Genomic DNA, 13,464 nt, shown 5'->3' on the forward strand with positions numbered 1-13,464 from the left:
AAAATGTGACATGGTGGTGATGTGTTAGGATATGTTTTTATTCAAGGCCGTTGGTTTTATGAAATGTACATTACATTTCAATAGTAATCTTGGTTGTGGTTGTGGTGACAGATAATATGGACATTGACATTTTTTAAAGGTACAATGCAACTGTTTTTACATCATTATCAAATCATTTCTGGGTAACAATAAGTACATTCCTGTGATTGTTTTTACATTAAATAGGCCAAAAAAGAAACAACAATTGCTTCTAAGCAAAAAAGCAATTCCTCAAGCAAAACATTTTCTAGGACTGTCTGGGTGGTTTGAGTGAGGGACTTAATTGGAGGAGCCTTATGGAAGGGATATGTAACCTGAAAACTAGCTGTTATTGGCAGAGATGCTTGAATCGATCTTTGTTGGTCTATTTAAGTGATAATGACGAGGGGCCGGTTTTGAATGATATATTGGCACAGGTGTTGTTAGACCCGAGACAAGGCCAATATATCCTCCAATCACCGGGTTCGAGGGCATTATCACTTTTATACAACATGCTCAAATAATGAATGACATATTTTAATTAAAAACTTTATTCAGATGAATTTATTCATACTATTTCTATCCAAGCCGGCTGGTCGTTCGTTCTATTGGTTCAGTTGCCAGAGACACGACCCAGTCGTTCAGGCTTTTTGTTCTGTATCTATGGACACAAACCAGTCGTTCAACCTAAATGTTCTATTGCCATACTGGCCTGCAACTTTATTTTCCCTTGCTGGCTAGCTAGCCAACTACGGCTAATTTACAGTCACATCAAGCAGTGCAGCCAGAATAACAGCAAAGTAGCCTCATTTGAATTTGTTTAAGCTGTTCTGTAGTGACATTTTTTTGGATACATTCATAAGAATGAGCTAATGATGCCCGAATTCACCTGGTATAGAAAATGTGCTCTCTCGCCAGAACACTGTTGTTCAGAGGAGCTAGCCAACAACACAGCTAACACAATCACTTCAAACTGAAGCAGCAAAGACGTCAAGCTAGCTGCATTTTGTTTCGTTTTATCTGTTTTCTATTGACATGTCCATAAAAATTATGATGATTCATGGTTTCGACTGGCTGAGAAAAGCTGCCTGCTTGTCTGTCTCATCCCGACTCCCGACCCCGACACTTTAATTACAATGGGACAGCTGGAGATCGAATTTCAATATTGAAACAATGTTGCAAATGTCAGAGAGACAGACTGCAAGTTTTCTTCCAATCTCCGCTTTTGAAAACCAATTGCTAGTCTAAAAGAAATGGGAGATGATGTCTAGATGCTTTTTACAGTGGGAGATCAAGATTATAAATGGTCTGTCTGGGCTGATGAGACACAGAACAGAGTAAATAGGCATTTCAACTTTATTGCTTTAGCGGGTGGAAACTTGTGGAATAGGCACCGGCTGGAATGCGGTTTTAACCAATCAACGTCCAGGACTAGACCCACCCATTGTACAATAATTTATAACGCAGGCCAAAACTCCACCCATGCAAAACGAGCTGAAATGTCAGGCGGTCATTTCAAAAAGCTCTTACACTAAAAGGGTATCAGCATTTTCACAATTTCACAGTATTATTCCAACCTCAAAGTGTGAAAATATAAAACACAGAAAAATCCTGTTTTTGACAGCGCAGCCACTTTAAGCACCTTTCATCATTTTTCTCTTGGTCATCCACAACGAAAAAAAGATCATGTTCTTTGGCCTCAGATATGTTATCCTGAGGTAAATTATACTTCCCTTCAACCAGCGTCTTCCATCAAATATCATTCCATTTAAATCGGACAAATATTTCGATGTAATATAGCCTTTTATACGATGTTTGCAATATGCTTAAATATATAAACCTATTTTATAAATCTACATGCCTACATATTGAGCTACTGAATGTAATGTATGTTGTTGTAAGTCTAGGCCTAATGACTCAGCTATAGGCATATAGCTATGGTAACTGCAGATACAATTGCCTACTTTGTCAAATAATTAGATACAGACCCTACTTTGAAATTGCCTAAATTGCTACGAGTTAGTTACATCTAACTAGCATCAATGCATTCCATGTAAACACAATTTATCTGTGCAATTTTAAAACAGTGTCTGTGAAGATTGCATAGAAGGGTTTGAGTGCACAATCACAAGATATTTTGCAATTGCCTGCTGCTTTTGTAGTGTTTTGTTTTTATGAATGAATTGATTGATTGATTGCGGGTCTAAATTTCTAGAACCTCTTTCCCAACTCATTCCTTCTCTGATCAATATTTGGATTTACTGATTTACTCAAAATAAAGGTACAGTAATTGAATTTAATTCATGCTGAATTTCCCAAGTGGACATACATTAGGCCCATGTATTAGCCTAATATTGTTAATTTTTACATTCTGCTGAAATATTTCGTCATGAAACGATTTTGCTTTTTCATCTGTTGTTTTTAATTAAAACAATTCAATATGGCCTACATATATGAAATGTTTTTAATTCCTAGTAGAATAAAATAAATATGTACACGTTTCTAATGTATGGTTTCTCTTGTAGCAGAGAGTATAGAATGTTGTCTTCATGAATAATATGTGAGAAACTTTGGAGGTGTGCACATTGGTCTGACAGGTCTGAAATAATGTAGGCTTCGCACACCATCAATGTGCTTTAGTGTTCCCCTTATCTATTATCCATTAAGTTCATTACCATTAGCATAACGCTTCATTTCAGCATGACATATTTTACAATTGTAGCTAGGTCTAATAGGCTTATGTTTGATGTAGGTTGCCGCATAGCCTTTTTCTGTCATCATATAGGCCTATAGGCTACGTGTATTTTTTATTTTATTTTATAGTCAATCTATCTATGACTGCGTAAATGTACAGCCATGCAGGCTTATTTGTTCAATGCAGAAATCAGGGCCACAATGTTGCTCTAAGACCTGATAGGCTATCCCACCACGGTGGCAACATTGTTACAAACGTCTTAGTGTAACCATTTGAATCTTCAAAGTATCGTTCTAATTATGCTGTGATTAGCTTTTTTATCTGCATAAAAGTGTGATCGCATGTGAGCTATCACTATGTTGCATCTTTCAACATATAGAATGAAAGAAGTCTTCTTGTCTCACTTGGCAATATATTTTTGCTGGAGCGACACCAGAACTGTCATCACTAGCATCTATAGAGTCATTGTTCTATACCCACGAAGTCATAAACCTCTCCCATTTCAACAATTTCTCTTCTTAAAAATGTGATTTTAAACCTAACTCTATCATTAACCCTAACCTTAACCATACGGCTAACTCATTTTTGAGCAGCACGAGCGATGAGAAAGCCCTGTTAATGCTTCCGGTTTGTCGCTACGGCAACGGTTACACGCTAACCAGAACTTGAGGCTGTAAGAGCGAGGCAGATGCTGCACCGTACTGTTTACAGCTGCTGTTTTAGGCAAAACTAACAAGCAACAATATAGTTGTTGCAGTTACATATTCATAAGAAAAGTGGAGTTTATTTTTTTCAATTAAATTTGTAATCATGAGTCAACGACAGGTTTTACAAGGTACGATCATTTGTAGTTGCAATTTTTTCAAGACTGTTTTCAAAGCTGTTTTGAATCAACCTCAAGAGTAAAGATAGTGCCTGCAAAACGTAGCTAAAGAACAGTTTACATTTTTTAATACTAATGGATCGTTAATTTTTGCCTTTTAGTGTTTGAGCAGTATCAGAAATCAAGGACACAGTTTGTGCAGACTATTGCTGAGCTTGCGACAAGACCGCAAAACATTGAAACTTTACAAAATGCTGGTAAATTGGGACTTGGGTACCCATTTCTGTATATATGTATTTTTTCAAACCAATATTCTATTTTAGCTGACTTTCATTTATGTGCTGAACACAGTTCTATCGATAACTTATAACAAGACAGAATTCCTTTCCTACACGTCCCCCCTCTAGGTGTGATGTCCCTGCTGAGGCCTTTACTGCTAGATGTGGTTCCTACCATCCAGCAGACAGCTGCTCTGGCTCTGGGAAGACTGGCCAGCTACAATGAAGATCTGGCAGAGGCCGTCGTCAAGGGAGACATCCTCCCACAACTCATCTACTCCCTGGCCGAGCAGAACGTATGTCTGTGTGTGTCTGTGAGTGTGTGTGTGTGTGTGTGTGTGTGTACACCAACCGTCGTCAAGGGAGACATCCTCCCACAGCTCGTCTACTCTCTGGCCGAGCAGAACGTATGTCTGTGTGTGTCTGTGAGTCTGAAAGTGTGTGTGTGTGTGTGTGTGTGTGTGTGTGTGTGTGTGTGTGTGTGTGTGTGTGTGTGTGTGTAGTGTGTGTGTGTGTGTGTGTGTGTGTGTGTATATACACCAACATACACTCCCTCATTCACCCTGCTGAATGGTGTCCCTGACCCTGAGAGTGTGTTGGCATTGTACCCTGGGCAGGGGGCCACTCCAAAGGCTAAAGCACCCTTCACACCACATCAGGGCCTCTCTCTCAATCTGCCTTCTCACAGGGGTCTGCATGCATAGTTAATACTCTGAATGTAAACTCTCGCTTAAAGATTCAATATGTTGAAATCGCTCCGCCATTTTCTGATTGCTAAAATTCCAATAGTTCGCCTAATTTCAGTTTATGTGACAAAACAAGCAATGTGTACAGAGAATCATTGTACCGTATAAACTCGCTGAGAAATATATTTTCAAAAACAAAAGTATTGTATTTTCAGCTGTTTGAAGCTGGAGTGTGAAAGCAGAACTTAAAGCTGCAATCTGTAACTTTTCGGCCGCCCTGACCAAATTCACATAGAAGTATGAGTTATAGATCTGTCATTGTTATCGAAAGAAAGTCTAAGAAGTAGTAGATCGGTTCTATGTTCCCTATTTCTATGCATCCAGTTCTTATGTTTAGTTTTTGCATCTTTTACTTTTGGTTTGGTACACCAGCTTCAAACAGCTGAAAATACAATATTTTCAGTTATGGAAAATATGTTTCAATGCGGTTTATATGGTACAATGATTCTCAACACTATACTTGCTAATTTTGTCACATAATCTGAAATTAGGCAAACTATTAGAATTTTAGCCACCAGGAAATGCCACAGTGATTTCTGCATAGTGCATCTCTAAGAACAAGAAGCATAGAAATAGTGCACATAGAGAAGCTCTATCGCTTCTTAGACCTGCTTTCAATGCGTGACAAATGTACAACTCACATTTCTATGTGAATTTAGTCAGTTCACCCAAAAAGTTACATTTTGCAGCTTTAAAGAGCATCTGCTAAATGTGTATTAAATGTTTTCTTCTTCCATCTGCTAAATGTGTATTAAATGTTTTCTCCTTCTATGTGTGTGTGTGTGTGTGTGTGTGTGTGTGTGTGTGTGTGTGTGTGTGTGTGTGTGTGTGTGTGTGTGTGTGTGTGTGTGTGTGTAGCGGTTCTATAAGAAGGCAGCAGCATTTGTCCTGCGTGCAGTGGCCAAGCACAGCCCTGCTTTGGCCCAGGCCGTGGTGGACTGTGGGGCGCTGGACGCTCTGGTCATCTCTCTGGAGGAGTTTGACCCTGACGTCAAGGAGGCTGCTGCCTGGGCTCTGGGGTACATTGCACGCCACAATGCAAGTAAGGACATAGTATACACAGACCAGGGGTTGGAACCGATTCAGGGAACAGAACCAAGAAATGGAAAATGACAACATTTTTCAAGGAACAGAAATGGAACTGAGAATGAAAGTGATCCATACTGTTCCAGAACAAAACCATTAGTCTAATAACATTATTTTAAGTTCTAGGCCTTTTTCTCTAGTCCCTCAAAAACAATGCAACAAAGCACTGATGCAAAGCCTTCACTCTGTCACTCAGAAACGTTTTCCAGTGTCTGCCTGCCAGCTGAACATCTTTACCAGTGTGTGTGCATGTTTAGGCTACCTGCCCCTCCCCCTTCAAACCACACGCTACTGTAGCCCCTCCCCCCTTCAAAGCATATGTCACTGTACTGACGTTACCATAGGCTACTGTACTGACGTTACCATAGGTTACTGTACTGATGTTACCATAGACTTCTGTACTGATGTTACCATAGACTTCTGTACTGATGTTACCATAGGCTACTGTACTGATGTTACCATAGGCTACTGTACTGACGTTACCATAGGCTACTGTACTGACGTTACCATAGGCTACTGTACTGACGTTACCATAGGTTACTGTACTGATGTTACCATAGACTACTGTACTGATGTTACCATAGACTTCTGTACTGATGTTACCACAGACTTCTGTACTGATGTTACCATAGACTACTGTACTGATGTTACCATAGACTTCTGTACTGATGTTACCATAGACTACTGTACTGATGTTACCATAGGCTAATGTACTGACGTTACCATAGGCTAATGTACTGATGTTACCATAGACTACTGTACTGACGTTACCATAGGCTAATGTACTGACGTTACCATAGGCTAATGTACTGACGTTACCATAGGCTAATGTACTGACGTTACCATAGGCTAATGTACTGATGTTACCATAGACTACTGTACTGATGTTACCATAGACTTCTGTACTGATGTTACCACAGACTTCTGTACTGATGTTACCATAGACTACTGTACTGATGTTACCATAGACTTCTGTACTGATGTTACCATAGACTACTGTACTGATGTTTAGGCTAATGTAGACGTTACCATAGGCTAATGTACTGATGTTACCATAGACTACTGTACTGACGTTACCATAGGCTAATGTACTGACGTTACCATAGGCTAATGTACTGACGTTACCATAGGCTAATGTACTGACGTTACCATAGGCTAATGTACTGATGTTACCATAGACTACTGTACTGATGTTACCATAGACTTCTGTACTGATGTTACCATAGGCTAATGTACTGACGTTACCATAGACTTCTGTACTGATGTTACCATAGACTACTGTACTGATGTTACCACAGACTTCTGTACTGATGTTACCATAGGCTACTGTACTGATGTTACCATAGGCTAATGTACTGACGTTACCATAGGCTAATGTACTGATGTTACCATAGGCTACTGTACTGATGTTACCACAGACTTCTGTACTGATGTTACCATAGGCTACTGTACTGATGTTACCATAGGCTAATGTACTGACGTTACCATAGGCTACTGTACTGATGTTACCATAGACTTCTGTACTGATGTTACCATAGGCTACTGTACTGATGTTACCATAGACTACTGTACTGATGTTACCATAGGCTACTGTACTGATGTTACCATAGGCTACTGTACTGATGTTACCATAGACTTCTGTACTGATGTTACCATAGGCTACTGTACTGATGTTACCATAGGCTACTGTACTGATGTTACCATAGACTACTGTACTGATGTTACCATAGACTTCTGTACTGATGTTACCATAGGCTAGTGTACTGATGTTACCATAGGCTACTGTACTGATGTTACCATAGACTACTGTACTGATGTTACCATAGGCTACTGTACTGATGTTACCATAGACTACTGTACTGATGTTACCATAGGCTACTGTACTGATGTTACCATAGACTTCTGTACTGATGTTACCATAGACTACTGTACTGATGTTACCATAGACTACTGTACTGACGTTACCATAGACTACTGTACTGATGTTACCATAGGCTACTGTACTGATGTTACCATAGGCTACTGTACTGACGTTACCATAGACTACTGTACTGACGTTACCATAGGCTAATGTACTGACGTTACCATAGACTACTGTACTGATGTTACCATAGACTACTGTACTGACGTTACCATAGACTACTGTACTGATGTTACCATAGGCTACTGTACTGATGTTACCATAGACTACTGTACTGATGTTACCATAGACTACTGTACTGACGTTACCATAGACTACTGTACTGATGTTACCATAGGCTACTGTACTGACGTTACCATAGACTACTGTACTGACGTTACCATAGGCTAATGTACTGATGTTACCATAGACTACTGTACTGATGTTACCATAGACTACTGTACTGACGTTACCATAGACTACTGTACTGATGTTACCATAGGCTACTGTACTGACGTTACCATAGACTTCTGTCCTGATGTTACCATAGACTTCTGTACTGATGTTACCATAGGCTAATGTACTGACGTTACCATAGGCTACTGTACTGATGTTACCATAGACTTCTGTACTGATGTTACCATAGGCTACTGTACTGATGTTACCATAGGCTACTGTACTGATGTTACCATAGGCTACTGTACTGATGTTACCATAGGCTACTGTACTGATGTTACCATAGACTTCTGTACTGATGTTACCATAGACTTCTGTACTGATGTTACCATAGACTTCTGTACTGATGTTACCATAGACTTCTGTACTGATGTTACCATAGACTTCTGTACTGATGTTACCATAGGCTACTGTACTGATGTTACCATAGACTTCTGTACTGATGTTACCATAGGCTACTGTACTGATGTTACCATAGACTTCTGTACTGATGTTACCATAGGCTACTGTACTGATGTTACCATAGACTTCTGTACTGATGTTACCATAGGCTACTGTACTGATGTTACCATAGACTTCTGTACTGATGTTACCATAGGCTAATGTACTGACGTTACCATAGGCTAATGTACTGACGTTACAATCGTGATTCTGAAGATCAGGAGAGAGATTTTTATTCGCTAGAGAAAAATGGATTAACTTTTCATTGCCAGTTAATATACTATAGGCTTTGTTATCACATTTAATGTTGGATTTATTAACTACAAAAAGGTAAGACGTGTTGTTAATTCTGGTGCCGCTCTGCAAACACAGGCTTGTTATCTAGCTAGCTCAAGCTTGTTAGCTACTGTAGCTAGCTCAAGCTTGTTAGCTACTGTAGCTAGCTCAAGCTTGTTAGCTACTGTAGCTAGCTCAAAGGACATTCAAAGTTCCTTCATAGATGCCGCTCCTCCGTAGGTATAATTCTGTGGACCTAATTCAGATAATACATGTCATAACAAGATGTCCAGCACTTCAAGCCTCCTCCTCAACCCTCTCTTGCTCTCTCCCCACCCACAAAATGTCAGTCGCATCTTGCGCCATAGGCTACACTCGTCTTTCCATCGCGCATGTAAACATCTAGCTTACCTGCTCTATCTGCACTGATTGGTGAAGTCATTGAGTGAGCTAAACATTTTTTATTTATGATTTTACAGGTTAAAAAAGGAACAGAAAGGAACAATATAAACCAATACTTTTTTCGGGTTCGACCCAATATAGAACTTTATTTTGCTGGTCGGAACAGTTGAACGGAACAAAACAAATATTGGTTCTGTTCAGAACGAAACGATTAGAAAATCCTGACACACACATACACACAAGTAACTTGCGTACGGACACACACACACCACACACACACACACTAACACCCCTCTCTTCTCTGTATGTAGACCTGTCTCAGGAGGTAGTGGATGCGGGGGCCGTTCCTCTGCTGGTGCTGTGTATCCAGGAACCAGAGGTGGCCCTGAAACGCATCGCTGCCTCGGCCCTCAGCGACATCACCAAGCACTCCCCTGAGCTGGCTCAGACTGTGGTCGACACCGGCGCCATCGCACACCTGGCCCAGATGATTCTCAACCCCGACGCCAAGCTGAAGGTGAGGCGGCAGGAACGCTGAGACAAAATAAGGCTTCCTTAAGTCTGACAGGTTGACACAGTCATTATGTTGTCAATGTAAACAGACATAGATGACGTTAGAATATACATTACAGTCCACTCTTAAATCCTGTATGCCACTTTTGTTCTTTCCTCCATCCCTTTCTTCACTTCCTCTCCTTCTCCCCTGTCTTTTTCTCTCTTCTCTCCCCCCTCCCCTTTCTCCTTCCATTCAGAGGCAGGTGTTCTCTGCGCTGAGTCAGATCAGTAAGCACTCAGTGGACCTGGCTGAGATGGTGGTGGAGGCAGAGATCTTCCCTGCTGTCCTGGCCTGCCTCCGAGACCCTGACGAGTATGTCAAGAAGAACGTCACCACGCTGATGAGAGAGATCACCAAACACACACCTGAGGTACACCCACACACACCAAACATCAGAGGTACACAGACACTACACACACCAGACATCAGAACACACACTCATTGACACCAAACACACACTAGGGGTACCAAACTCCCTAACACACTACCAAATTCTCACATGTGCCCCTACCCTCGCCCGAATGTGTGTGTATGTGTACAGCTGTCTCAGATGATCGTGAACACGGGTGGTGTGGCGGCCGTGATTGACTACCTGGGTGATAGCCATGGTAACGTGCGGTTGCCAGGGATCATGATGCTTGGATACGTGGCTGCTCACTCTGAAAACCTTGCCATGGCCGTCATCGTCTCTAAGGTATGTGTGTGCCAGGGTTGGGGCCAATTCAGAATTTCAGAAATTAATTCAATTGAAACAATGAATTTGAATTTAATTTTAATTGGCCACACCTCACAGAAAGCAGATATTTTATCGAATTTGACTTGAAAAAATGTATAATTTAATAAAAGCAATTCAAAGCAATTCAACTGAGATGTGAAACATGAAAGTCTTTTTAATTTGACAAATATTTTATCAAAAGGATATGCCACTCATTAACGCAAAGAATACATATATATAGTTTCAAATATTAGTTTGATTATAACTCAAAGATGTCAAACAGTGTTTATCTTTGTCATGAGATGTTAGATTGGGGACTCCCTAAAAACACGCCACTTCGATACAGCTATGACTGGAAGTGACTTTTTGTAGCAGGTTAGGAGAGCATTTTTGCTAACCTTAACTCTTTTCCTAACCTTAACCTAATTCTACTAACCTGCTACGAAAAAGGCACATCCAGGCAGAGCTGTATTGAAGTTGCGTGTTTTCGGGAATCTTGTTAGATTGTTCCTTTCCATACTGCAGTGTTTGATCTAATGCATTCTGGGTAGAAGAAAAATATATGATGATGTTTTATAAATTATGGGAATGATGAATTATTATAGACAACCCACAACATGATCTTAGCATATTTAAAGACCCCTGTAATTATTTTAAATAGTTTTAGGAGAACTAGCTTTAAAAACTAAATGTTTCAACCTCAGGCTACATGGTAGTTGTGATCATACATGATAAACAAAATAAACATTACTATTGTGATGTGCAGAATAAATAAGCCATTTGAATTGCTTCCGGTGGTGTGTGGCCAATTCACAACTCAATTCAGATATGACCCCAATCCTGGTGTGTGCACTGTGCATCGCCTGCAAGCTCTGTGCTCTCTCTTCCTCCCTCTCTCCTTCAACACCTCTCCTGTCCTCCCTGCTTGTTGTTGCTCCTCCGGCCCTGTAGGGGGTGCCCCAGCTGGCCATCTGTCTGTCTGAGGAGCCAGAGGAACATATCAAGGCAGCAACAGCGTGGGCGTTTGGCCAGATCGGCCGCCACACCCCGGAGCACGCCAGGGCCGTTGCCACGGCTAACATCCTGCCCAGCCTGCTGGCTCTCTACATGGACACAGACAGCTCCGAGGACCTGCAGGTCAAGGTAGGGTCATAGGTCAATGTTGTCACAGGTTACCAGAAGCTTGTGTAGTAGACACAGGGTGCTACTGAAGCTCTACACTGAACATTTCTAAGGGTCATAAGAGTAACAAACAATAAACGAACCATAACGTGTCCTGTATCATCCTGAGTCCTGCCCCCCTCCACCCAGGCTAAGAAGGCTCTTAAGAGCATCCTACCAAAGTGCAACTACCTGCCTGCTCTGGAGCCCCTGCTCTACGAAGCTCCCAGCAACATCCTGAAACACGTCGTCTGCCAGTTCAGCAAGGTGGGGGCGTGTTTATCAACTTTTATTTACATAAGCCTCTTCACACTACTAGGTATTGCAGAATGGACCCACACTGCCTAATAATGTTTTAGTTCTAAAAATCAGACTGTGTAAATCCAGTCTCTGACTATTTTGAACCATGTTTGGGAAATTATATTTTCATTAGTTCATTTTAAAAGTGCAATTAAATCCAAGATTAGGCTTGATCTCTGTTCGGGAAACCTAACCCGAAGGTTTGATTCAGACAGTCCAGAAATTCCAATGCTTTGTAATCCCTATACCCCCCACCCACCACCACCACCCTCTCCCCTCCCCCTCTCCAGGTGCTGCCGCATGACAGCAAGGCTCGTCGTCTGTTTGTGACCAGTGGAGGCTTGAAGAAGGTTCAGGAGATTAAGGCTGATCCTGGATCTGCCCTGCAGGAGTACATCAACACTATCAACAGCTGTTACCCTGAGGAGATAGTCAGGTACACACACACACACACACACACACACACACACACACACACACACACACACACACACACACACACACACACACACACACACACCACACACACACGCGCCATGTAATTGATTAATTTACTGGCTAAAACATCAGTTGAATGTAGTGTGTTTCTACTAGCAGACATTCTGTCAGCCCCAAGTGAACCTTTGTTATGTTCTCCTGCTGTAGATACTACTCCCCCGGCTACTCAGAGACTCTGCTGGAGCGGGTAGAGAAGTACCAGCCTGTCTGAGGGTCTGGGGCTCACATCCCCTCCTTACTGACACTGAATGGGATATTATCGTTTTACTGTTTCACCCTCATCCATGAATATGAGGACAGAAGACTCTATAAAACATGATTTTATTAATGCACTGATTCTGTTGTCTGTCTTTGTATGTGCATTATCATAGCTGAGTTGGCCTATGTGAGCATTTGAAGAGGAATGACAAACTTCCTCATTAATTTGCTGAACAAGTAATTTACTGGTACCTTTGAAACATTGTATATGCACCTAGTTTTGTGTTATTTAATTTTTTTTAACCTTTATTTAACCAGGCAAGTTAGTTAAGAACAAATTCTTATTGACAATGACAGGAACAGTGGGTTAACTGCCTTGTTCAGGGGCAGAATGACAGACTTTTACCTTTTACCAACCTTTCGGTTACTGGCCCAACACCCTAACCACTAGACTACCTGTTAATATTCAGAGGGTTTTATATTTAAGCAATAAGGCCAGAGAGGTTGTGGTAAACGGCCAATATACCACGGCTAAAGGCTGTTCTTAACGTGGAGTACCACAAACCCGAGGTGCCTTATTGCTATTATAAACTGGTTACCAACGTAATTAGAACAGTAAAAATAAATGTTTTGTCATACCCATGGTATATGGTCTGATATACCACGGCTGTCAGACAATCAGCATTCAGGGCTCGAACCACCCAGGTTATATTTAAAGGATATATTACGTTTTTGGTGATAGAAACCCAATCATCCAGCATGCAGGTATTAAAACAAGAAGGATAGAAATGTAATGTAACAAGCCTAATACCATCCAAAAAATCGTTAAAAACAGGTCAGTGAAAAAAAAGATTCAACCAATATTAGATACGAACTATGCTGTTTTATTTCCATATCTCCACCTTAAAAGAATGT

General features: G+C 41.0%; 1 protein-coding gene across 1 annotated transcript; it reads left to right on the plus strand.

The window, feature by feature from the left end:
• The first annotated feature begins 3,382 nt into the window (after positions 1-3,382).
• Positions 3,383-12,672, plus strand: LOC112227524 (sperm-associated antigen 6). The gene is made up of 11 exons (XM_042308750.1): positions 3,383-3,548; positions 3,698-3,793; positions 3,944-4,110; positions 5,419-5,602; positions 9,433-9,638; positions 9,874-10,047; positions 10,219-10,371; positions 11,344-11,535; positions 11,704-11,820; positions 12,144-12,289; positions 12,499-12,672. The coding sequence occupies exons 1-11, from the start codon at positions 3,524-3,526 to the stop codon at positions 12,560-12,562; spliced, it is 1,524 nt and encodes a 507-aa protein (XP_042164684.1). The 5' UTR covers positions 3,383-3,523; the 3' UTR covers positions 12,563-12,672.
• Positions 12,673-13,464: the final 792 nt, after the last annotated feature.

Source organism: Oncorhynchus tshawytscha, linkage group LG29 (assembly GCF_018296145.1).
Source record: "Oncorhynchus tshawytscha isolate Ot180627B linkage group LG29, Otsh_v2.0, whole genome shotgun sequence".
Taxonomy (NCBI): Eukaryota; Metazoa; Chordata; class Actinopteri; order Salmoniformes; family Salmonidae; genus Oncorhynchus; species Oncorhynchus tshawytscha.

Bases quoted from the DNA above. Each gene is read 5' to 3' on its own strand.
- LOC112227524 (XM_042308750.1), top strand. From the start codon at position 3,524: ATGAGTCAACGACAGGTTTTACAAG. The intron at 11,536-11,703 runs GTAGGGTCATAG...CCCTCCACCCAG, and splicing joins CCGAGGACCTGCAGGTCAAG to GCTAAGAAGGCTCTTAAGAG. The intron at 11,821-12,143 runs GTGGGGGCGTGT...CCCCCTCTCCAG, and splicing joins TCGTCTGCCAGTTCAGCAAG to GTGCTGCCGCATGACAGCAA.